The sequence below is a fragment of the Heteronotia binoei genome, chromosome 21, assembly GCF_032191835.1.
Source record: "Heteronotia binoei isolate CCM8104 ecotype False Entrance Well chromosome 21, APGP_CSIRO_Hbin_v1, whole genome shotgun sequence".
NCBI lineage: Eukaryota > Metazoa > Chordata > Lepidosauria > Squamata > Gekkonidae > Heteronotia > Heteronotia binoei.
The window spans coordinates 53,620,394-53,643,717 of record NC_083243.1 but is presented as its reverse complement, the minus strand read 5'-3'; the positions used below and the strand labels follow the sequence as shown (position 1 = coordinate 53,643,717).

At 42.1% G+C, this 23,324-nt stretch overlaps 1 protein-coding gene across 1 annotated transcript in view; it reads right to left on the bottom strand.

Annotated features, from left to right (window-relative positions):
* Positions 1-23,324, bottom strand: part of LTBP2 (latent transforming growth factor beta binding protein 2) — a 178,858-nt gene that overhangs the window by 36,732 nt on the left and 118,802 nt on the right. The window contains exons 10-16 of the mRNA XM_060261626.1: positions 18,774-18,896; positions 16,516-16,680; positions 13,808-14,038; positions 12,216-12,235; positions 5,169-5,208; positions 2,882-2,984; positions 1,627-1,628 (exon numbers count right to left, since the gene is read on the bottom strand). Of these exons, the coding sequence (XP_060117609.1) occupies positions 1,627-1,628; positions 2,882-2,984; positions 5,169-5,208; positions 12,216-12,235; positions 13,808-14,038; positions 16,516-16,680; positions 18,774-18,896 (684 nt within the window). The remainder of the gene's footprint in view (positions 1-1,626; positions 1,629-2,881; positions 2,985-5,168; positions 5,209-12,215; positions 12,236-13,807; positions 14,039-16,515; positions 16,681-18,773; positions 18,897-23,324) is intronic.

Genomic DNA, 23,324 nt, shown 5'->3' with positions numbered 1-23,324 from the left:
CACCACATCTTGTGGCAGTAAATTTAATTAATCAGTTATGCAATAGAGGCATGAAGTTTATCTGATTATGCATCCTACTGCTTCCATTCTGGATTGCACCAATTCACTGTCTAACTCACTGGGTCAGTGGGAGTCATCCCAGCAACTGTGAAATCAAGAGTTGGAAAAGGATGCAGCAGACAGACACCCACACCTCTCCACAGTCTTAGACAATCCCGTCATCCAACCAGCTCAATAACAGGCCACTGAGACAGCAGAAGGCATTTCTGCCAGGAGTTCATTCCAGGAAAGGTTTAGTCCACGGCACAAGTGCAGGGGCAGCACTCCAGACATTTACACAATCCTGAAATAGCAAGGTTGTCATTATCTAAGCAGCAAATGTTATTCTCCAGTGGATGCACAACTTACCACTTCACCAGGAAATCACTATGACTCAAGAGATTCCCTTGCCTGTTTGACCTCAGAGGAATAGCATTCTCTAATCTTGCCATTCCATTACTGAGAACTGCCATATCCTTTATAAAGGATTTCCTTTCTCCACTTGCTAACCTATTATATATTTGGCAGCCTCTCCCACATTTGCTGTGTGTAAATGAGTATCTGATAAAATCAGACCAACCAAGGAACCTATGTCAAATGCATTCACTGAGTAGACACTGAGAGTACACCAGAAACTTTTCTCATGGTCCAAGTGCCCTCACACAACCCAAACCAGGTAAGTTCAAGCGCCCAGTTCACAAGATACAGTTAATGTAGACACAATCTGTGTACAGTGTTTGTTCTTTGTATGTATGCTGACTAATTGTCATGTTACAGTCAACACATGTACAGCTGAATGTGTGGTAACAAACCCTGCTTTTATCCAGGTACTGGTCTCCAGTTTCAATCGTAAAGAACATGGGCTCTTTTTTACGAACAGACGTACTCATGCACAGGCAGGATATACGTGCATTCACAGTAACACATGAACAGGGCTGGGGCACTTGAGAGCCAGTATAGCAGCTAAGTGCAGTATCTAAGAGACAGAGTTTAGAATCAGGAAGTCCCTGATTCAAACCCCTTCTTGGCCATGAATTTACCAGGGAACCACTATTTTCTCAGTCCTCCAAATCTGCAATATGTGGATAAATAAAACTCAGACTGCTGGAATGATCACTCCACTTATATAGCAGTGTATATGAAACACTAAAGTGAAGACCATTAGCTCAAAGGTAGAGCACCTGCTTTGCACGCAGAAGTCACCAGGTTCAGTCACTAGCACCTCCAGTCAGATAGGATCAGGTAGCAGGGGATAGGAGAGACCTCCACCTGCAATCTTGGAGAGCCTGCCTGACTGGAGAATACTGATAGACCAGCGGTCTGACACAGTATAAGGTAGCATCATGGGCTGATGTATATATTCAGAGCTAAACAATATTCAGTATATACAGTACATGGTATGTATCAACTGAGACTCTACAGCAGCATTTCCCAAACTGTGGGTCCTGACACAAAAGCAGGCTGTGAAGCCTGTGGAAGTCATTCTCAGGTTTCTGCAGTTTTATTGATTTGGATTTTTAAAAGTGGGCCACCCTAACAAGTAAATGTGGACTTGTGGGTCACCATACCAAAAAAGTTGAGAACCACTGCTCTACAGGGATCTGGCAAAAATCAGATCAGGACAGAAAAGGCAGCATGGCAAGGCAACAAGATTTTCAAAACAACATTAATGAACAACCACCATTAGAATTTGTCAACAGTATCATTTGTGAGTATTGTTAGCATGGAATAGAAAGCAGATGACATTTTAGAATAGAATATATACTCTAGCTAATGTAAATTTTCTTTGAAATAAAAAATGCTTTAAAACCAAAGAGATTGCTACATTCTATATTATTGATGATCAGTAACTTGTGCAACACATGGCTATGTTCCTTTATATGAGTTATTAATTTTTAAGAATTATGTATTTAAAATATCCATATCCTGCCTTGTATTCTTGGACTCAAGGTATAATCTGCAGGACCAGATCAACATGTTTTTTGAGAGGAGGGGGGAAACTAAAAAATGATGCCCCCTTATGGGCCCATTCTATCTTATAGGCCCATACAATAGAATGGACTCCATACCCAATTTGGCGCCCCCCTCCATGGCAGCGCCCAGGGCAAGCACCCCCTCTGCTCCCCCCTGGATCCGGCCATAATCTGGAGTGCTGCATCTGTTCTCTGTTGACACGCTGTGACCTTCAGGCTTGTAAGAGTTGAGAGTCAGTTTGGTGTAGTGGTTAAGTGTGCGGACTCTTATCTGGGAGAACCGGGTTTGAATAAGAAGAAGATGATATTGGATTTATATCCCGCCCTCCACTCCGAAGAGTCTCAAAGCGGCTCACAATCTCCTTTACCTTCCTCCCCCACAACAGACACCCTGTGAGGTGGGTGGGGCTGGAGAGGGCTCTCACTGCAGCTGCCCTTTCAAGGACAACCTCTGCCAGAGCTATGGCTGACCCAAGGCCATGCTAGCAGGTGCAAGTGGAGGAGTGGGGAATCAAACCCGCTTCTCCCAGATAAGAGTCCACACACTTAACCACTACACCAAACTGGCTCTCCACTTGATTCCCCACTCCTCCACTTGCACCTGGTAGCATGGCCTTGGGTCAGCCATAGCTCTGGCAGAGGTTGTCCTTGAAAGGGCAGCTGCTGTGAGAGCCCCACCCACCTCACAGGGTGTCTGTTGTGGGGGAGGGAGATAAAGGAGATTGTGAGCCGCTCTGAGACTCTTCGGAGTGGAGGGCAGGATATAAATCCAATATCTTCTTCTTCAATGGGAATTCTCTTGCCTTTGGGCAGAAATGAAGGTCTGCCATTCTAGGAACAACAACAATAACAAAAAGAGGCTGGCTGACATACCTGGAAATAGAGTTGCTTCATCTACTGGAGCAGCATCCTCCCCTACAATTCCTGGAAATGGCTGGGCAGGAGAATGAGGAGAAACTTCTACCATATAGACTGAAAGGGATAAAAGAGATCGTTACTGCTTGGTATCATGAAGGCTACAATCCTATGTGCTTATTCTCACCTTCAGAGTAATTTATTTATTATGTTCTGCCTTTCTCCTTTATGGGGATTCAAAATGGCTTGTGTTGATTTCCTCTCCTCCATTTTACCTTCATAGCAACCCTGTGAAGTAAGTTCAGCTGAGAGTCAGCAAGTTATTTCCCCAGTCTGGGTGGGAATTCTTCTTCTGCTGGGCTCTCCCCGCTGCCCTTGCTTTTGGGGCCAACAGGAGAACAGTTGGGGGTGGGAATGACATTGTGCTATATGTCGAGGTTATGTCTGGGTGAAAACTGACTTGCGATGTCAGCCAACACTCTAGACAGTTTCCAGACTGTTGGCTGATGTCACTTCAGCCCATATTTGATGTCAACATGTAGCACAATGTCACCGCTGAACCTTGGCCCACCTCCAAAGCTCTCAGGGGTGCCAGGCAGCCTGGCATTCCTTAACTGAGAGAATGTGGCTGGCCCAAGATCAACCAAGCAAGCTTCCAAGGCAGTGTGGGGATTCAGACTTGAGTTTCCCAGATCCTAGCCTGACACTTCAATCACTACGTCATGCAGAGTAAGCCTGTATAAAACTAATACACTACACACCTCTAACTTCACAAAACAGAGTAAATAGCAAGGGGAAGTACCTAAGGGTCTTAAGACATGTTTGCCACTAAACTATCCTAATTAATTTGTCAGATCTACTTGGTGAGCATATTCACTGTGATGGAGAATAGAAGCATATCACCAACTTCTGAAGCCAACTTCTGAAGAAGCCAACTTCTGAAGCGTACTGGGTATACAGAATGCTTATTGCACTATATGTTTTAAAAACACAAAGATCAGCTAAAACATTATTACTGTAGTGAAGATGCATGAATACTACCTAACCTAATACATTTTTGATGATAGTACACAATGAGAAAACTCCCTGTGACACACGTACTATCATTATATCAGAATGTATTCCAGCAGGCAGTTCCTCTAATTGAATGGCATTTCCATTTGCAGAAGAGGGTCTGGAGATTGTTGCCAACTTCTCCCTCCTACTGCAGATCCTCACTTTGCTCCCTATAGTGTTGCTGAAAATCCATACACTGAACACCCCCCCCCAAAAAAAAACAAAGTCTGAGGAGGGGGGCTCAGTGGATTACACGAGGAGGGGGAACCAGAAAGAATCCACTCTAAAAAGTCTGCAGGTGGTTGTGCACAAGCTACGTTTTAAGTCCAATATTGATATTAGTTATAATTATTCTCAAATTTACAATTCTAACAGAAATCCACAACAACACATAACAATATGAAAATATTATTATCAGAGTAAAACTCATAATGAACGGACAGACAGACAGACAGACAGACAGACAGACAGACAGACAGACAGACAGACAGACAGACAGACAGACAGACAGACAGACAGATAGATAGATAGATAGATAGATAGATAGATAGATAGATAGATAGATAGATAGATAGATAGATAGATAGATAGATGAGAGAGGGAGAGATGGATGGTGCGCCTAATTATGTTCTTATTTATACTATAATATATTATTGAGCATTTTCTTATTGCATGCTGCCATTGATTTGTGCATTGGAATTTTATTTTCTTTATGGAAACTTTTACAACATAACAAAAGTAAGAACAGCAGTATAAAATCCTAGCAATTTGTCCTTTTAACAGCATTTGTAGATCTCATCATCACATGCACTGAAAGTGGCATTATGCATCTTTATTTCAAGGATCTTTAGATACAATAATCTGTTTGTCATCTCCATATTATTTTGTATAATAGGGTGACAAACTGTTGCCTGTTGTTCATTGTTCAGCATTCTTATACCAAACAAAACTAAAAGAAAGAATTTGTGCTGTAACAGGAAGCTGACTTCCTCAGCTCAGTTAACAGAAGCTAGTCCTCTCTGCAAAGCATTTTATTGAGGATACAGCATTTCCAGGATCCCTGTTACCCAGTGGATTCCATTACTACTCTGCTCTTCTGCCAGCAGAACCTTCATTGTAAAATCAGAATGTATTCCTATAGGAAAGAAGAGCCGATTTTGCATTCTCCCCAGCAGCGCTGGCAACATCCTCATACATCTTTCTTTATTTACTGATGCCAGATCCGACAATTTACTCTGCATTTACCTGGGTCACTGTCAGGTTCTTGGGTAACATCATCTGTGTCCTGCAAAATACAAATACAATCATTGACTGTACACAGACCATGCAGGATTCACATAGCCATGTGGGAATTTTCCCAGTGGAAAGAACTTCCTTCTTCAGTGACGTCCTGTTAAGTATATTGTATTGTTACATGCTGCCCACATCCCTGAGCCATGAGATGTTTCAGAAACATTGCTATATGAATTGGTTCATTTTGGATGACAGGGCACTGAAAACTCATGGCATTTTTCTTACTGAAAACTTATGGCATTTTTTGTCATAACAAAGCTGGAAGCAAACAGGCACTCCTAGAGGGCAGCAGATTTGCTATTCCGTATCAGATCACTAGAGATAGCAAGAGATCCTATACCCTAAGGCGCTTCAGTGAACTCAACAGTTTTTTTCCTTTCTGCTTTTCTCTCTATCTCTCCCAGATTAAAACATGACGATGTGTTGGATCCTGCAGAGGATTTCTGCTGATGAAAGAGGCAGGGATTTCCTCCTCTTACTGCAGACTTTTGACTTCCTCCTCATGCTGTTCTTGGAGGCTCCCTGTCCCCAAGGAGCAGCATTTCAGGGATTCTGGCTTGAACAGGAGTGGGAAGGCAAAGAAGTCTCACACCACAAATGGAAATCCTTCCATCTGCTGAAACGTGTGGCAAGATACAAACTGATACCCCCACTCACATACACGTATGTGTCCCCTCCTTTCAGCTAGGAAGGGTTAGTTTCAAACTCTCAAGAATATTTAATAGAGCTACCAGGAGAGCCTCCTCTAACAATTAGAGCCCACTGAGGAATTATCAGCTGACTGTTCCTTACTTACTCGGGCAATGTGGAGCCAGAGAAAAGGGGCAAAAAGCCCAGTTAGATGATCCTTTGGCAGAAGGACTTGTTCAATAGATTTTGGACAGGAAGATGAATCAAATAGGGATGACTGAGAAATCCAGCAGGGGAAGATTTCATGATCAAATATTGGTCCTTCCCTCACAGACTACTCTTTGTATAAAACTCCATTCTATGAAAGATCTAATGTGCAGCCTAGAAATGGTTTGCACTTTTTATTTATCCCTCATTCTCCGCCTCCTCTCTTCAGTGACCTTAAACTTCACAGGGAAATGTTCTTTGAATACCTATATAATGTGACCCTGAGATTCGGGGATCCCAGGAAAAGCATAATTATTCTGCTGCAAAAGAAAGACAAACACAATCTCCTTCAAAGCTACTCTTCTATTTTCTTTGTATTTGATTTCATATTTTTAGTTTTTCAATACACAATGGACAAATTCTGAAGTATTTTCCCTAGAATATAAAAGTTTTTCTCTACAACTCAGAAGAATGCAATTGTGCACTTCTGCAACACACACACAAACCACCCCCCAGAAATCCCTTCAAAGTTCAAAATTATCCTTTTGTGCACCGAAAATACATATAATTTTTAATGTTTCAGTTTTCTAAAACACAAACAGCTAGTTTAAGAGACCAGTTATTTTGCAAGCTGTTGTTGCCAATGCATGGGAGCATTTTCCCCAGAACCCCTGATTTCCAGGGCTCATGGGACTGCTTCCTTCCCAGGGAAACAATGAACAGCATTCTTTCCTTAGGTTGTACTCCTCAAAGTTCTGTGAAATTTAACAGGACATTGCCAGAGCACAACATTCAAGGGAAAACAGATCCTAACCAAAATGGTACTTAAGGAATCTACTCATCCCTAGAATCGAACAGCTGCAAAAAAGTACAGGAAAGGAAATAAGAGCTAGATAAGAAAACAGCATCCCTTCCCCGCCCCCGCCCCAATTCAGTATGTGTTCTTTCTCAGGGGGAGTGTTCTTTACAATTAAAAAATGCAGCTGGATCTGCTTAATACCGATGGCCAGAAAGTTTCTATATTTTTGCTTAAAAACATGACTGTAGGTCTGCTCACAGCTACTTCAAAATGAGAACTAACTAAAAATCTTCTGGTCATCAATACTGGCAGCTGATGGTGAGGTAGGGAGGTAAGTCCAACAACCATATTTCACTGTTAGGGTTACTTTGATAAAATATTTATTTAAAAATGTTGGAGAAATAAAACACATTAGACAGACCCCCTTTGGCAAAGGCTGCTTTGAAGATATTAGGATAACCTCAAATTTTTACTTTCCCTGCACTTGTAGAAATCCTGTGGGACGTCTCTGGAATGTTTATTGTAAGCTGTGTAAAAAGCCCTGCATCCATTAGTTATGGAATGACATAAGGTGCTTTAAAAATGTAATTAAAATCATTCACCCCTTACCACCTGAGGTTCCACCTTTTTGGTTACAAAACAGTTACTATTTTTCAAAATCTACTGTTGACAGAGTCTTTCAAGTTATGTTAGAATTTATATGTCTGATGACAAGCTACGTTAACAACAAGGCAACCACAAAAAAATCAGTCTTTTTTTTCCACTGGGGAATTTATTGTTTTTTTATACTAATAAAACACAAAAGAGGTTCTAAAGGAGAATTTGTACAGTTGAAGAGATGTGTCCTGGGGCTTCTCCGGTGTTATAATTGATACTCTCATCAGCAGTTCTTAAAGGATTCCATACAGATATTTTGATTTCTGCACTAATTAGCACCCTTACAGTGCAGTCCCAAGCAGAGTTAACAGTCTTCATTGTCCATGAAGTCTTATAAGGGTGCAGCTCTGCTTTGGACCGTGCAAGATTTCAGTTAATACCAGACTTTTTTTCTTCCATTCAGAGGTCTTAATTTCCATTTTTTTTCTAAAACAACTTTTGGCATTACTAGTACATGAATTACACATTTTCTCTCTTACTCTTATCTTATCTTTTATATACATTACTAAATCCAGTACTTCCCCCCCCCCGTGCTTTAGGATTTGGTATACCATTACTAAAACAACCTCCCAGTATTTTCTAACCGAAGTAAGAACATAAGAGAAGCCATGTTGGATGAGGCCAATGGCCCATCCAGTCCAACTTTCTGTGTCACACAGTGGCCAAAAAAAGGAGGTTCACAAGTGGATCTAGAAGTCCTTCCACTTTGCCCCTCCCCCCAGCACCAAGAATACAGAGCATCACTGCCACAGACAGTTCCAATAATATGCTGTGGCTAATAGCCACTGATGGACCTCAGCTCCATATTTTTATCCAAACCCCTCTTGAAGCTGGCTATGCTTGTAGCTGCCACCACGTCCTGTGGCAGTGAATTCCACATTTAATCACCCTTTGGGTGAAGAAGTACACAGACATCATGTGTGTAAAAAAAAAGGTTTGCATTTACCAGATTAGCAGTGTAACCCTAAAAAGAATTATACCTTTAAAAATCCATTGAAGTCAACGGTTTAACAATAATTATTTTTATGACTGTATCTGTAAACTATTAATTCTATATACTTTGTTCAGGTTTTTTGGTGCCATATATAACAGATATTTTTACACTGACATTCCTTCAGATTTTAGTTTCAAAAATATAGATACATATCTGATGTGCTATTTCTTCATCAGTTTCATCAGAACCTTCTTCTGTCTATTAATATAGATAAATTTTGGGCATGGGATCAGATCCTACTTTAACTCAAGTTCATCTTTCCCAACCTTGCCCTTCCCCCTGAAGCCATCTGTACAACCTGAAAATCCAGGAGAGTTTATAAGCAAAACATATGATGGTTTGTGGGGGTGTTAAGGAAAGATGTCAAGTTAAATCCTCCCTCTTGCAAGAATATCCATGAGTAGAAGATGGTGTTTTTATCCAATTCCTTCTCTTCACTTATGCACTCCTGTGCTGTGATGGATTTTGTTTATGGGGATCCCTCACCCCTCAACTGAGAATTTTTATGGTATGCTGGTAGAAGGACAAGTTACAGCTGCCACTACAAACTCTTTCCACACTCTCTGCTGTGGAATCCAGCCCATAATCTTTTTAGTCAAATAAACCTTAACTTCTCAAATTTTAATGAATGATAAAATGCTTGATCCATGTAGTGATAACTAGATGAGGTATTATCTTAAAAGTTTTAAACCATTTCAACATGTAACAATACTATATCTTTATCTTAAAGATCCACTTGTGAACCAACACATACAATTTTTAAGAACATAAGAGAAGCCACGTTGGATCAGGCCAATGGCCCATCCAGTCCAACACTCTGTATCACAAAGTGGCCAAATTTTTTTTACACATATATATACACACTGTAGCTAATAGCCACTGATGGACCTCTGTTCCATATTTTTATCTAACCCCCTCTTGAAGCTGGCTATGCTTGTAGCCGCCACCACCACCTGTGGCAGTGAATTCCACATGTTAACCACCCTTTGGGTGAAGAAGTATCTCCTTTTATCCATTCTAACCCAACTGCTCAGCAATTTCATTGAATGCCCATGAGTTCTTGTATTGTGAGAAAGGGAGAAAAGTACTCCTTTCTCTACCTTCTCCATCCCATGCATAATCTTGAAAACCTCTATCATGTCACCCCTCAGTCGACATTTCTCCAAGCTAGAGCCTCAAGCGTTTTAACCTTTCTTCATAGGGAAAGTGTTTCAAACGTTTAATCATTCTAGTTGCCCTTTTCTGCACTTTTTCCAATATTATAATATCCTTTTTGAGGTGCAGTGACCTTTGGAGTTCCTCACAATCCTATCTGGTTCTTACCACCCTGAACAATTTAGTGTCATCTGCAAACTTGGCAACTTCACTGCCTACTCTCAACTCCAAATCACTTATGAACAAGTTAAAGAGCATGTGACCCAGTACTGAGCCCTGCGGCACTCCACTGCTTACCATCCTCCACTGCGAAGACTGCCCATTTATATTCACTCTCTGCTTCCTATTAATTAGCCAGTTTTTGATCCACAAGAGGACCTGTCCTTTTACTCCATGACTCTCAAGCTTTCTAAGGAGCCTTTGATGAGGAACTTTATCAAAAGCTTTCTGGAAATCAAGGTAAACAATATCTATTGGGTCTCCTTTGTCCACATGTTTGTTCACCCCCTCAAAGAAATGTTAGTGAGGTTAGCGAGGCAAGATCTTCCCTTACAGAACCCATGCTGAGACTTCCTCAATAACTCGTGTTCATCAATGTGCCTACTCATTCTTTCCTTGATAATGGTTTCTACCAACTTTCCCGGTATTGAAGTCAGACTGACTGGCCTGTAGTTACCCGGATCTCCTCTGGAACCCTTTTTAAAGATGGGGGTGACATTTGCTACCTTCCAGTCCTCAGGAACAGAGGCAGATTTCAATGAAAGATTACATATTTTTGTCAAAAGAATCACAAGTTCAACTTTGAGTTCTTTCAGAACTCTTGGATGTATGCCATCCGGACCTGGTGACTTATTAGTTTTTAATTCGTCTATCAGTTGTAGGACCTCCTCTCTTGTCACCTCAATCTGACTCAGGTCTTTCAACACCCCTTCCAATATAAGTGGTTCTGGAGCAGGCAAACACTTCTCATCTTCCATAGTGAAGATGGAGGCAAAAAATGCATTCAGCTTCTCAGCCATTTCTCTATCCTCCTTCAGTAATCCTTTGACCCCTTGGTCATCCCAGGGCCCCACTGCCTCCCTGGCTGGTTTCCTGCTTCTAATATATTTGAAGAAATTTTTATTGTTGGTCTTTATTTGCAATATGCTTCTCATAGCCTGCCTGATCACAGTCTTGCACTTGATTTGCCACTGCTTGTGTTCCCTTTTATTAATGTATTTAATTTAATGTATTATTTAATGTATTATTGATTGAATATGACACATTTCTGAACTCAAGACATCTTAATTTTTCACAGTTCAGCAGATGCATACATAAAGATGCCCTACCATAACTAGCATGACACATCTAGATTTTCCTCTGTAATACTTTTGTGTGAACATATAAAAAACCCAAAAATCATATTTGGACGATATTTAGAAAATCAGACAATCATTCCTTTCTGATCCTCTCCACCTTATAAAGTTTTCCTATAATTACAAGGTCTGGATGCTATTGTGAATTCTACTCTCATTTTAACATTTCAGAACATGTCCTCTCACTTTGCCACTCAAAAGGAAGATTTACACGTAAACTCCTTGATCTTTGTGCCATGGTGATTTTATGAGAGAACAGTGGGCTCCATATGCACTCCACAGGCACTCCTATCGCAATAGTCTGCAGATTGGTCTCCATATCAGATTCCTCTTCTCACAGTTTATCAGTGTAAGAAAACTGCACTACCTCCTTGAAGATGCCATGGACTTGGGCCAGTAGCAGGTCCACAATGTAGGGCCCCTGACAGGGGATGGGGGGTCGAGTTGCCAGCTCCAGGTTGAGGAACTCCTGGAGATTTGGGGGTGGAGTACGGGGAGGACAGGGATCTCAGTAAGGTACAAAGCCATGAAGTCTGCCCTCCAAAGCATCCATTTTCTCCAGGGAGACTTATCTCTGTAGTCTGGAGAGGAGTTGTCATTTGAGGGGATTCCAAGGTCTCGCCTGGAAGCTGGCATTCCTACCACAAAACCTGTCTTTCTATGCATGGAGAATATTCCAGAGACAGTCCTGCTATCCACTGAGCATTCTTTTTACTGACTGACCTGCAGGCTTGGCTGCTCAGTCTCTCCAGTCTTCAACATCCAGCCTATATTTTTTACCTCAGTGGAGACTAGCTTCCTCAGCTCACCTTGCAAGAACTTCAGACCTGAAATATTTTTCTTACTCTCAATTTAGGGCAGCAGATGTCCACATGGGGCCTGGAGATCTCCCAGAATTACAACTATCTCCAGACTACAGAGATTAGTTCCCTTGAAGAATATGGCTGTTTTGGAGGGTGGACTCTATGATGTTATACCCTGCAGAGGTCCCTCCCTGTCCCAAACTCTGCCCTCCCCATGTTCTACCTCCAATCTCCAGCAATGCCCCAACCCAGACAGGTCCTTCAGATCTCTTTTGATTCAAACATCAGGAAATGCTACCTGGAAAATTCATACTTCAGATGAATTTTTGATTAGGCCTTTTCCATACAAAAAATTAAATGCCCATATCTCAGATGGGTAGCAGCAGATACTTAACTCACCTGATCTTCAGGAGATTCCCCTGTAAAATGAAAGACATAATTTAGAAAACAATCATTCTTAGCATGCTAAGAATATCTGTATGCATGGGAAGAATCACTAGCACTTTTGCCACTAATTTGGAGCTCCTGTACTTCCTATCATGTAGAAATTCAGTTCTACTAGATTTACCCAAATGCTATGTCATGTTTTCCCACTGAGGTGTCTCTCCCATGGCATGTGCCAATAAAATCACCCCTCAAGACTTGAACTTGCTAAGTGGCAGGCACCTCAGTTGTCTTGACATCAGTCTCCCAACTGAAATATGGTAATACTAACATTAGTTTGTCTACCTCTTTATTTTCCCACACTTTCTCAGAGGAGTCATGGGGTTCCTTCTTGCCACCTATCTTACAGAGCTGCTGAAGGGGTTACTAAGATAAAATAAATGGACTGTTCTGTAAATGTGACAAGCATTATTGTTAACACATCCAAAACAGCAGGACTTACAAGAAGAAGACTTACAAGGCAAATGACTGCCTCAGTATGGATATAACTCTGCCTGCATTCCATATGCACAACACACATGCATGGATAATCCCAGCCATGCAGCACTGCCCTGTAATATTGGCTTGGATCCCACCTAGAATTTCCACAGGTGCAGGGGGGAGTGATTTTTTCTGATTTTTGCAGCAGCCCAAAATGTCTGCCAAAATGTTGCTCCCAGGTGACAGAGGGGACCCCAGGAATAGCTGGAGGGGGGGGGGGGAATCAATAAAAACTGACCCTACCCTTGCATCTGGGAAATTCTATGCAAGATCCAAGCCATTGTCTGGTTTGGCTCTAACTACAGTCCTATGCAGAGTTATTCCATTCTATGCCTATTAACTTGAATAAATTTAGATTGGTGAAACTCTGTACAGAATTGCACTGTAAGTTATCTTTTCATGGCTAGTAAAGACATTTCTTTTTCCTTTGGGGAAGTAAGCTTCTTTTCAGAAGGCCCCCCATACAGTGCAGTTAATTTTTTGTTATTTGTTTCAGTATGTTATTTTTTCACTTCTCATTTTGAACTGTTTTTATGATATTGTTACTTTAGTTTAAAAATGTAAACTCCTTTGGAAACATATTAAAAGGTATTTGAGAAACTCAGTAGAAGTAAAACTAAAATAATTAAAGACTGCAGTGCTCAGTATTATCTGTATACTGAAGGGGGAAAAAGATGAACTGCACAAAGTAGTCTTAATGTGCTGTTTGGCTAAAAAAATCAGAAAGACTTGTGGGAATTTAGCAGCTCTCCAAAGCACTTTGAATTAGAGAACATGCATGATGTACGGTAGTTAGAATATCAGACTAATATCTGGGAGTCCCAGATCTGAATCCACATTCTGCTATGGAAGCGCCCTGAGTGACATTGGGCCAGTCATTCTCTTCCAGTAACTATACTTATCTCAGTAACCATAATTATCTACTTGTGAGGATAAAATGGAAGAGTCAAGAATGATGTTGTAAGCTGCTTTTTGTCCCCAGTGGGGAGAAAAGCATGGTATGTATGTATAAATAAATAAATAGGAATATATTCAATCCAGATGGATCCATACAAATGTTACTTTACCCTTTCCAGCTGAGAGGTCAGTCTGGGACAGTATGTCAGTGACGGCACCATTCAAGACCTCCTGCAGTTGTTGCTTTCTTATTATCCAGTCAGGAACCCTGTCACTTTTCCCCCCCTGCTCCTCTGAACTGAGTGGAAGTTCATCTGCTTCTGCCTTTCTCATGGACATTCGTATGTCAGAGCTGGAATAGGTGTAGCCATGCCCTGCAGGGCAAATCTCCTTAAAGGCTTCTGCAATGAAGTTAGATGGTGAGATATAAATTTGAAGATTAAAAAAATGAAACCACAAATAGAAGGAAATAGCTGAGCACACATGCATATCTCTGTAAATTTCTCTCAGTAGGGGAAGCAATTTTTTTTCACCCACTGGGTAAGGAATGTTGGAACACATTTCTTCTTTAGTGTATTAAGTATCTGCCACAATAGAAACATATTTCTCTAATATGGGTAGAACATGTATAGACTATGCCCACTTGGAGTCATAACTGAAAATGGGGAGTTTTGAGCAACAAAACAAAACATGTTTGCAAGGCTTGTTGTGTTGTTAGTAGATCTAATCTAATGTTAGCAGACATTGAAAACTGCATCTGTTCCTTGCGTTAGAGCTGACAAGAAAATAAAACCACAGGGAAACTCCCACTCTGTCTATAGCCATTCATTCCTCTCTCAAAGAGAAGCAGCTACAAGACAGAGAAGGCCAAAAGGATATACTGCTGCAGCCATTCAGGCTGCAAGAGAGTCAAGGGTCAAACAAATAGCCAAGCAACCTTTTCATGCTTTGGCACTTTAGCTGTTGCTTGCATCTGAAAGGGCCTTTTGCAAAATTCATTACCCCACATGAAAATATGCATATCCCTTTTAGAGTTTCATTTCCCCACTCTTATATTATATAACATGAAATATTAAACTGAACTGATTCATGTGGCCTAAGTCCTTGCTGGCTGCTACTGTAGAAAGAATGAAGACAGGTTAGAAGCAAGGAAACAGAAAAATTTTCCTCTTGGACAGCACTATACCAGGATAGTTTCTATGTGCTGCAAAGTCATAGTTGTGTCACAATTCATTACTCAACTCAGATATTGTAGGCCTAAAGCCATCTAGACCCTAGAACTCTCTGTCTCCCTTTATCCTGGATTCAGATGTTGGCTTTGAGAAAAAGGACAGGCTTGTCTCAATTCTAGTTGCAACCATGGTAAATGCCATTTATTTGCCACCCTTTGGAGCTGCCCATGCAGTATTCCATGCCCATGCAGGTCCAAAACAGTAAATTACTCTCCCCTGAGGGCTGCTTCAGCTCAGGAAAATGACAGGCAGGGGAAAACAGGAGCCTTTCCTCTCACTGCCCTGTGATCTTGAGCTGAATCTGGTCACTGGAAACTGTCAAAATAATGAAGCAGAATGTGGTCTGGGGCACACAGATCCAATTCATTTTTAAAACTTATTTTCTCCTCTATGTTTAAAATGATACATTAAGAGGATATTGCTCTGTGAGAGAAGCTCAGCTGTGGATCAAGATTAAATGCCTCCTTGTTCCTTCCCCAGCTGACTTACCCCAGCAAGTCAGCTGGAGAATGGAATCAAAGGAATGGAATGAGGATATTGCTCTGTGGGAGAAGCTCAGCTGTGGATCAAGATTCTGAAACCAGACCTTTTGCATCAATTACCGGTCAACTGAATGGATATTTTTATCCCCACAAGTAGCACCATCAGACTTTCCCATGTTGCTACCTGGAGAATTTGTAACAGAATTTTGGAGAGCAGTTTTGACTTATGGAAGTATGGACTTGGGAGTATGTTTTGTATATTTTTGTTGTATGTAATTTCTAACTGTACTATTGAAAGTTCATTGTTCAAAGTATTTTGATATTGTATGAGAGCTGTCTGTTTGATATTATTATATACTCTTACATGGTAAAATATTGGACTAGATGGGGTTGGACTAGATGACCCTGGAGGTCCCTTCAAAAATGATTCTATGATTAGTGAAGATTGTAATGTACTATTTCCTTTGCTTGGTCACCCCCAGGACCCTGTGTGTTTGCTTTTTAGCACCTGCAGGCAGGATGGGGAATGCTGGAGCTATCAGGGAGGAATTTTTAAATGCCTCCTTGTGCCTACCCCAGCCCGCCTGCTGCCGTTGGTGGGCTGGGGAAGGCTGGAGCCATTAGGGTGGCATTTAAAGCTGCCTCCCCGCACCTTCCACAGCCCTCCTGCCTGTGGCTGTGGGTCAGCTGGAGAAGGGAGGAAAAATCAGGGAGGCATGATTAAACGCCTCCTTGTTCCTTCGTCAGCTGACTTACCCCAGCAAGTCAGCTGGAGAAAGGAATCAAAGGAAGGGAATGGGATTGCTGTACAGTGATATCTAATCAGGAAGCTGAATCAGATTAGAGACTTGGCTTCTGGGGATCCCAACATGCCGCATAGGCGTTATATGGGTCTTTTTTTAGCTTGACCAAGCTGAATACATCCCTGATAGGAATTTAGGAGAGCCCAAATGCACATCAGATTATTACACTGGGGCAAGGGGAAGCTAGACCCAAGCTGTGTAATCCATAATGTGGGAATTATTAGGCTTCTTAAAACCAAGGGACTGGCAAAGGATGTAAGGTATCTGGCCAAGAACATAGAAGAATTAAAGGAATCACAACATTAAAATAATTAGACATATGGAAAAAAACTGGGTCCCAAAGAGCAAACAAAATTCTTACCAGAGCCGGGCAAGGGGCACTTCTCACAATTTGCCCCCCATCCTTTGCCAACACGACTGCAGCAGCAAATCTGTTTAGTAATTCGCTGATTAAGTGGAAGGTCACAGACTCCTGCTACTGCTGAACGAAAACACATCCCCTGCTCTGTGGAAACTGCTTTATCCGCTGAAACAAAAATGGAGGATTCATTGTTTGGGCACACCTTGAAAAGTTAAAAAACAAAACTGTCTTCTTCCTGATCTTGAAATACTTCTTGATTTGATATTTGTATCTCACTTTTCAGCCAAAAATTAACTCCCAAATGTCTCACAGGAAACAAAATTTAATCACAATTACAGATGTTCAATTATAATGTCCTTATTAATCAGCAAAAAGATAGCTATTATTTGCATTGCAAGATAATATTTGCATTGTAAAATATTTCGTTAAGTGAACAGTTGATGAAAACATTAACAAAGGTGTGTTTTTAGGTACTAATCTAGGCATCTCCTATACAGTTCATTGACAAAGAAGCTACTTAATAAAACTATCATAAGGCAGTTAAAAAAACTGCCAAACCAATCACCTGGTGCTCACCCCAAGGCTCCCAGACAGCCCCAGTTACAATTACCATCAATCAAAAGAGCCCCCATTTACTTCCAGCCCTGGCATGAGGCCTGCACTTCAAGGAGGTTACTACTTTCCTGTTATTCTAGCAACAACTATTTTAAGGTGGGAACTAACTGCCAACCACCACCAGGCAAAGGCCTGGCCAACTTCCCTGAAACAGGGGGTAGGTGCCACATCGGGGAATGGTGTTGAGAAGAGGTGGCATGTCAAAGGGCTAACCCCACAGGTAGCTTTCAAGGCACTGAATATCACTGGACTACATAATTTAAGTCTTAAACGCAGATCTCAGAAGACTCCAAATCTAAATTAGCAACTAAAACTTAGTATTACCTTTTGAGAATGGGTGGCAAAATCTGCAGAGAATTCAAGAGAGATGGATTTTCCTGCTTTTTATTTCGGTTTATTATGTTTTCTTCTGCCTTTGGCCTAACTATCTTTGGGGTTTTTTTCAGTTTTTTGGCCTAACATTGCACAGGAGACTATAATGAAGGGGAAACTGATCAGAACAAAGGAAAAGCTGGAAGATCTATTTTCAAACCACAAGGGAAAGCAAACTTAAAAATTAGGGTGTCTCTTGACCAAAGTGTTTCTGATGGTTTGACTGTCAGTGGCCTCTAATGTTATTGGCACAATTAAAAGAGAAATTAGGGCTGCCAATCTCCAGGTGGGGTCTTAGAGTTGCCACGTTCCTCTGACACTGCAGCAGAGGACTCCCCAGAAGTGACGTCATCACACAGTGCACATCGCACTGGGGATGCGCTGGGATTTGCAGTAAAAACTCTACGGATTCACAGTAAAAACTCTAGAGCATCCCTGGCATGATGTGGCCTGTGTGATGACATCACTTCTGGGTGACATCATCACATAGGGCACGTCACACAATGACAGGGCTCTTTGGGGGTGGGGATCTCCCCTGCAGCCTGCTCCATGCTGGCGGGTTGGGGGACCCCAAACCAGGGGATCCTCTGCCCCCGGTGGGAGCTTGGCAGACCTTTGTGGTCTGGAAATTTTCTGGAATTCAACTGAACTCCATGTTAGATGAGGCAGTTTCCATGGATAAAACGGCTGTGTCAGAGGGTGGTCTCTATGGCATTATACAATGCTAAAGTTCCTCCCACCCTCATCAGTTTCTACCCCCAAAATCTTCAGAAATTTCCCAACCTGCAGTTGGCGATCCTAGAAAACCTCTTTCTTGTCTTTCATTCCAACAATCATACCCATGTTACTTTTCATGTGTGCATAAACATTCATCGCCTCTGGTCACACCTACACATTTCTCCCTATGATCTAACAGTACAATTAGTATGGAAAAACTAGGGCTTGATTCCTGTGATATGCAACCAGAAATATTAGCAGACTTGGTTTAACAAAATTTGAGTTCAATGGCACCTTAGACTTACCTGTACAAGAACTTGTATAACCCTCCCTATATCATATAGTGCCCAGAAACTGGTTGCATAAACTCTTACACAAGTGGAACCACAAGTGGGGACACAATAAATCTGACTTAATGCAAGCAGCCCCCAATGGTCTTTTTCTTGTATGTATGTTTGGGCAAATGAAAATGTTGCACTTGATCCAATACTAGATGTCTACAAAAGAATTCAAAAGGAAAAGAAACTTATCATCAGTTATCATTTAGCACTTACAGATACAATGACTGCGGGATGGATCCAACATAGTGCCAGATTTGCAAGTGCAGATGAAGCTTCCCCGGGTGTTCACACATTCTGCATCTTTACAAATGCCAAGTATCAGACATTCATTGATATCTATAAAATGAATAGAGAAAATGATGAGCTACTCTAGCCTGAATCTACCCACTAATGGACACTTTGAGAAATAACTGCAATAGCAAAGAGAGTAAGTCCTGATAGGACACAGCAGTGAAAGACCTGTGACAAAATCGGATCACCAAACAATGGAAGGAGGGTGAGGGTTATTGACTCAGAAGACCCCCCAGAAAGAAACAAACAGCAAAAAACTGGAATAGTGCATGGCTGATTTTCTCTGTTTTCTGCTATTATTTGTCTTGCCGGAGATTCATTGCTCTGAGATAATTAGTACTAAGGGAAGAGAACCTGAGGGAGCTTTTCCAGAACATAATTTTCTTTAAAGAGACTTTAGACAAACACATAACCAATATTTTCTTTAGCTAAATACCCATTTATACCAAGACAGCGAATGTATGTATGTAGTGGTGTTGGAAAGTGTTGTCAAGTTGTACCTGAATTATTTACTTAATATTATTTATTTTACAAAATTTATATTCCATCATTCTGCTCTCACAAGGGCCACCAAGGTGCTTCTTATAACAACCCCTTTCCTGATCGCCCCCACCCCCACCATTGCCTCTCCTCTTTTCTTATTTCTTCTCTCACTCCCATCCACTGGAGCCAACATATCTTTATCTGCCCAGCAACCTTTCCCTGCAAAAACTCTGTGGCTCCAACCACTGGGTTGGGATGGACCCAGTGTGGTGTTGGCTGCTGGATCAAGCCCAGTTTCATAGTGAGGAACCTGCAAGGAGCTGTGGGGGGCACCTCAATTTCCTCTGTATCCTTCTCCCCATGCTATTTCCTCTTTTCCTCCTCCTATCAGCTCCCACATCTTCACCTTTCTCTGCTTCCATTTCTCCTTCCCGTCCATGACCAATCATTCTTTTATTTGCCCCCCACCTTCAGCTATATTTATTATTTCATTTATACTTCATCTTTTCCCCTAATGGGGACCCAAAGCAGCTTACAACATTCTCCTCTTCTCCATTTTATCTTTTCAGCAGCCCTGTGAGGGCAGTTAGTCTGAAAATGTGCAACTAGGCCTAGAACACACAGTAAGCTTCCATGTCAGAATGGACACTGGAACCTGGGTTTCCCAGATCCTACTCCAAAACTCTAACCGCTATAACCACAGTGGCTTTTGTGAGGTGGCTGCTGTTGAACAGCACAAGCAGCCAGGCCTGGGTGAGTCACACAAGTCAGGTGGTAGTAGGGTTGTCAAGTCCAATTCAAGAAATATCTGGGGACTTTGGGGGTGGAGCCAGGAGACTTTGGGGGTGGAGCCAGGAGACATTGGGGGTGGAACCAGGAGCAAGCGTGTGACAAGCATAATTGAACTCCAAAGGGAGTTCTGGCCATCACATTTAAACGGACAGCACACCTTTTTAAATGCCTTCCTTCCATAGGAAATAATAAAGGATAGGGGCACCTTCTTTTGGGGCTCATAGAATTGGACCCCCTGGTCCAGTCATTTTGAAACTTGGGGGTATTTTGGGGAGAGTCACTAGATGCTATACTGAAAATTTGGTGCCTGTACCTCAAAAAACAGGCCCCCCAGAGTCCTCGATACCTCCAGATCAATTCTCCATTATACTCTATGAGAATCGATCTCCATGTAGGAAATAATGAAGTGCCCAGCAGACATTTCCTCCCCCTCCCCCTTTTCTGGCAACTCTGAAGTGAGGGACTGGCATCTCTACTCACGAGTTGCTGCCAACTTCTTCAAAGTAACACAGACACACCATCCCAAGAGGAAGCCTTTCCAATCGGAGACTGAAGCCTCCAGAGGTGGAAAGCACATGGTGGCTGTGGGGGCGGAGCTTCCCCCCTCGTCAGCTAGCTGACTGGGGGCGGGAAGAAGCCTGGGAAAGTGGAAGAACCCTCGCTGGGACCTGGGGATTGGCAAGCCTAGGTGGTAGCAAGTTGCTGCCACTGGGTTGCTGCTGGGCCTGGTCCTATGAGTCTTCCCCCAAAGGCAAAAACAGCCCTGAAAGGAGAGCCATGCTCTCCCCCTGCCTTTCACTGACAGAAACAAAGGTTGAAGCTGGTAATATTGTTGTGGCTACCTAGCAACCCCTACAGAGGCATATATGCAGGGCTTTTTTTCTGCCAGAGCCCACAGGAGCGGAGCTCCGCCTGGGCAGGCCATGGCTCTGCCTGGCCTGACCCACCATGTGGCAGCCATATGCTCCCAGGCCAGGTGGTGTGGCCTCATATGCAAATGAGCTCCTGCTAGGCTTTTTCTACAGAAAAGCACTGCATATATGCACATCTCTTGCTTTTCTGTACTGTACTCAGCTACCCATGATGCAACATGAATTTTCATCCTAGAATTATTTTGCAAATACAATTTGAAAGTCATATTTGGATCACAGACTTCAAAGGATCTTTATAATATTTTCATGAGAGGTTCAAATTGACTTTGAGCATCTTTCTGCTAGTCTCATAATGAAAGTAGGGGAAGAGAAGCAGTTATAATGCAGACAAAGTTCGACTGTCACAAAGTAATTCCTTTGTATAAACAGCTGGGGGCACTGTCTGCACAACAGCCAACATTATGAACATGGTTGGGGACTCATACTGCAACATTTGAGAAAGCCTTTTATTATGGGGATGGTATGCATGATAATTTTGAATTGCACATTTCAGGAGGGGAAGTCTCCAGTTTGCAAGGGAGATGTCAAGAGAGACAGAAGATGTTAAATGGCTCTGTGCTAATTTGCCACGTGACCTACAATAACTCGCTTCCCCTTGCTATGGCATCAGTACAATGGAGACAATGATCCATATGGCCTCTGGCCTCCAGAGACTGGAAAGGGTCAGATGGTGTACATTAATCATTGTGAAGCTCTCAGAGATTGCAGAGGCCTCTGAAGAACTATTATCAATAGCATTCCAGGCAGGAAGAGCTAACTGCTCCTTCTGGCTCCATGACCAAATAACTTGACCATCCAGACACAATGCTCAGGATGCCTCCAACACACAAAAGGGAAGAGGCAGCCCTTCACTTCTGCAGAAGGTTTCCAAGAGACTCAGATATCAGAAAGAGAGAGCTGTGTCCATGATGGCAAAAGGAAACAAGAACTGTAAGGTGATCTGGTGTTACTGGACCAATCTGTACTGATGGACAGGATGCACAGGACAAAGAGCAGGGGGTCCTTATTACGGGGGGCAGTATTTTGATCAACTGTGAAGTTTGTCCTTGGGCTCAGTGGCAGAGCCTCTGTTTTACATGCAGAAGGTCCCAGGTTCTCTCTCTGGCATCACCAGTCCAAACGATCAGGTAGTAGGTGATGTGGAAGACCTTGACCCGAAACCCTGAGGAGCTGCTATGAATCAGAGGAGACAATACTGACCGTGCTATACCACGGGTCTGAAGACTTCATGTGTTGCTGCTTAAAACACTTTAAACAACAATTTAATGTATTTGTGAATGATTTCATATCTGAGTTAATGGAACTGCATTGCATTTTCATTACTATATATCTTTGCTCTAATCATGAAGAAGTAGTTGCCTCCTTGTTCTTTTTGATGAGTGCACAGAGACTAGATCATTGAAAGGTCATGTTAACCACACACACCCATATATTTACCATAATGGGTTGTTGCTGGATGTTTATATGAGCATTTTCAACTCTCGCACCAGACATGTGTTGTTATTCTAGCTATGGTTACAGCAGTGAGAGAAAAATACTCTGTACAGGATCAGACATATTCCAGGGCTCAACTGCCCTTGTACCTGGCATTCAGAAACTGATTCCTGTTTCAAATTAAGTCTACAAGCACAAGAAAATCTACATGGTCCAAGAACTGTACCCAGTAACTCTAGAGGAGGCCTGGTGTCTTTCTCACCTACTTTAAGAGAAGTGTAGAAGGAAAACAAGCTTTGTGAACTGTTTACATGTTGGGTCTTTTTCAGCCTGGCAATAGCAGAAGAGTTGAAGATCCTGAAAAATTAGCATTAACCATCCCGTTTTTTCTCTCCCACCCCCACCCCGGGATTGTGGAAGCTCCCAGGCATCCTGTGTGGTCTCATTCCAGGGCTCTTCCAGCCAAATGATTCTTAGTGCTCAACAAGGCCTTCAGATTCAAACTCTGGGCAAGCTGTGGTCTGCCAGGCACATGCTGCACAGTTGCAAGAAGAAAATAGGAATGCAAACACAACAAACAACTGCTACAAATACTACTCTCTGCATTACCAGGAGGAAGGAGGAGGAAACCGTTGCCCAAAAAGACCAACACAACCAAGGTAACTTCTCTCAAATGAAGGAGCCTGTGAAGAAGAAACTGAAAGGAAAGGTAAGGAAGTTCAAATCCCTCTGGGAAGCTTGAAGACTTTTTAAAACTACAATCTTAGAAGCTCAGATAAAATGTATACTGCAGGTTAGGAAAGGTACAGATAGGTATAAAAAAGGCCTGCAT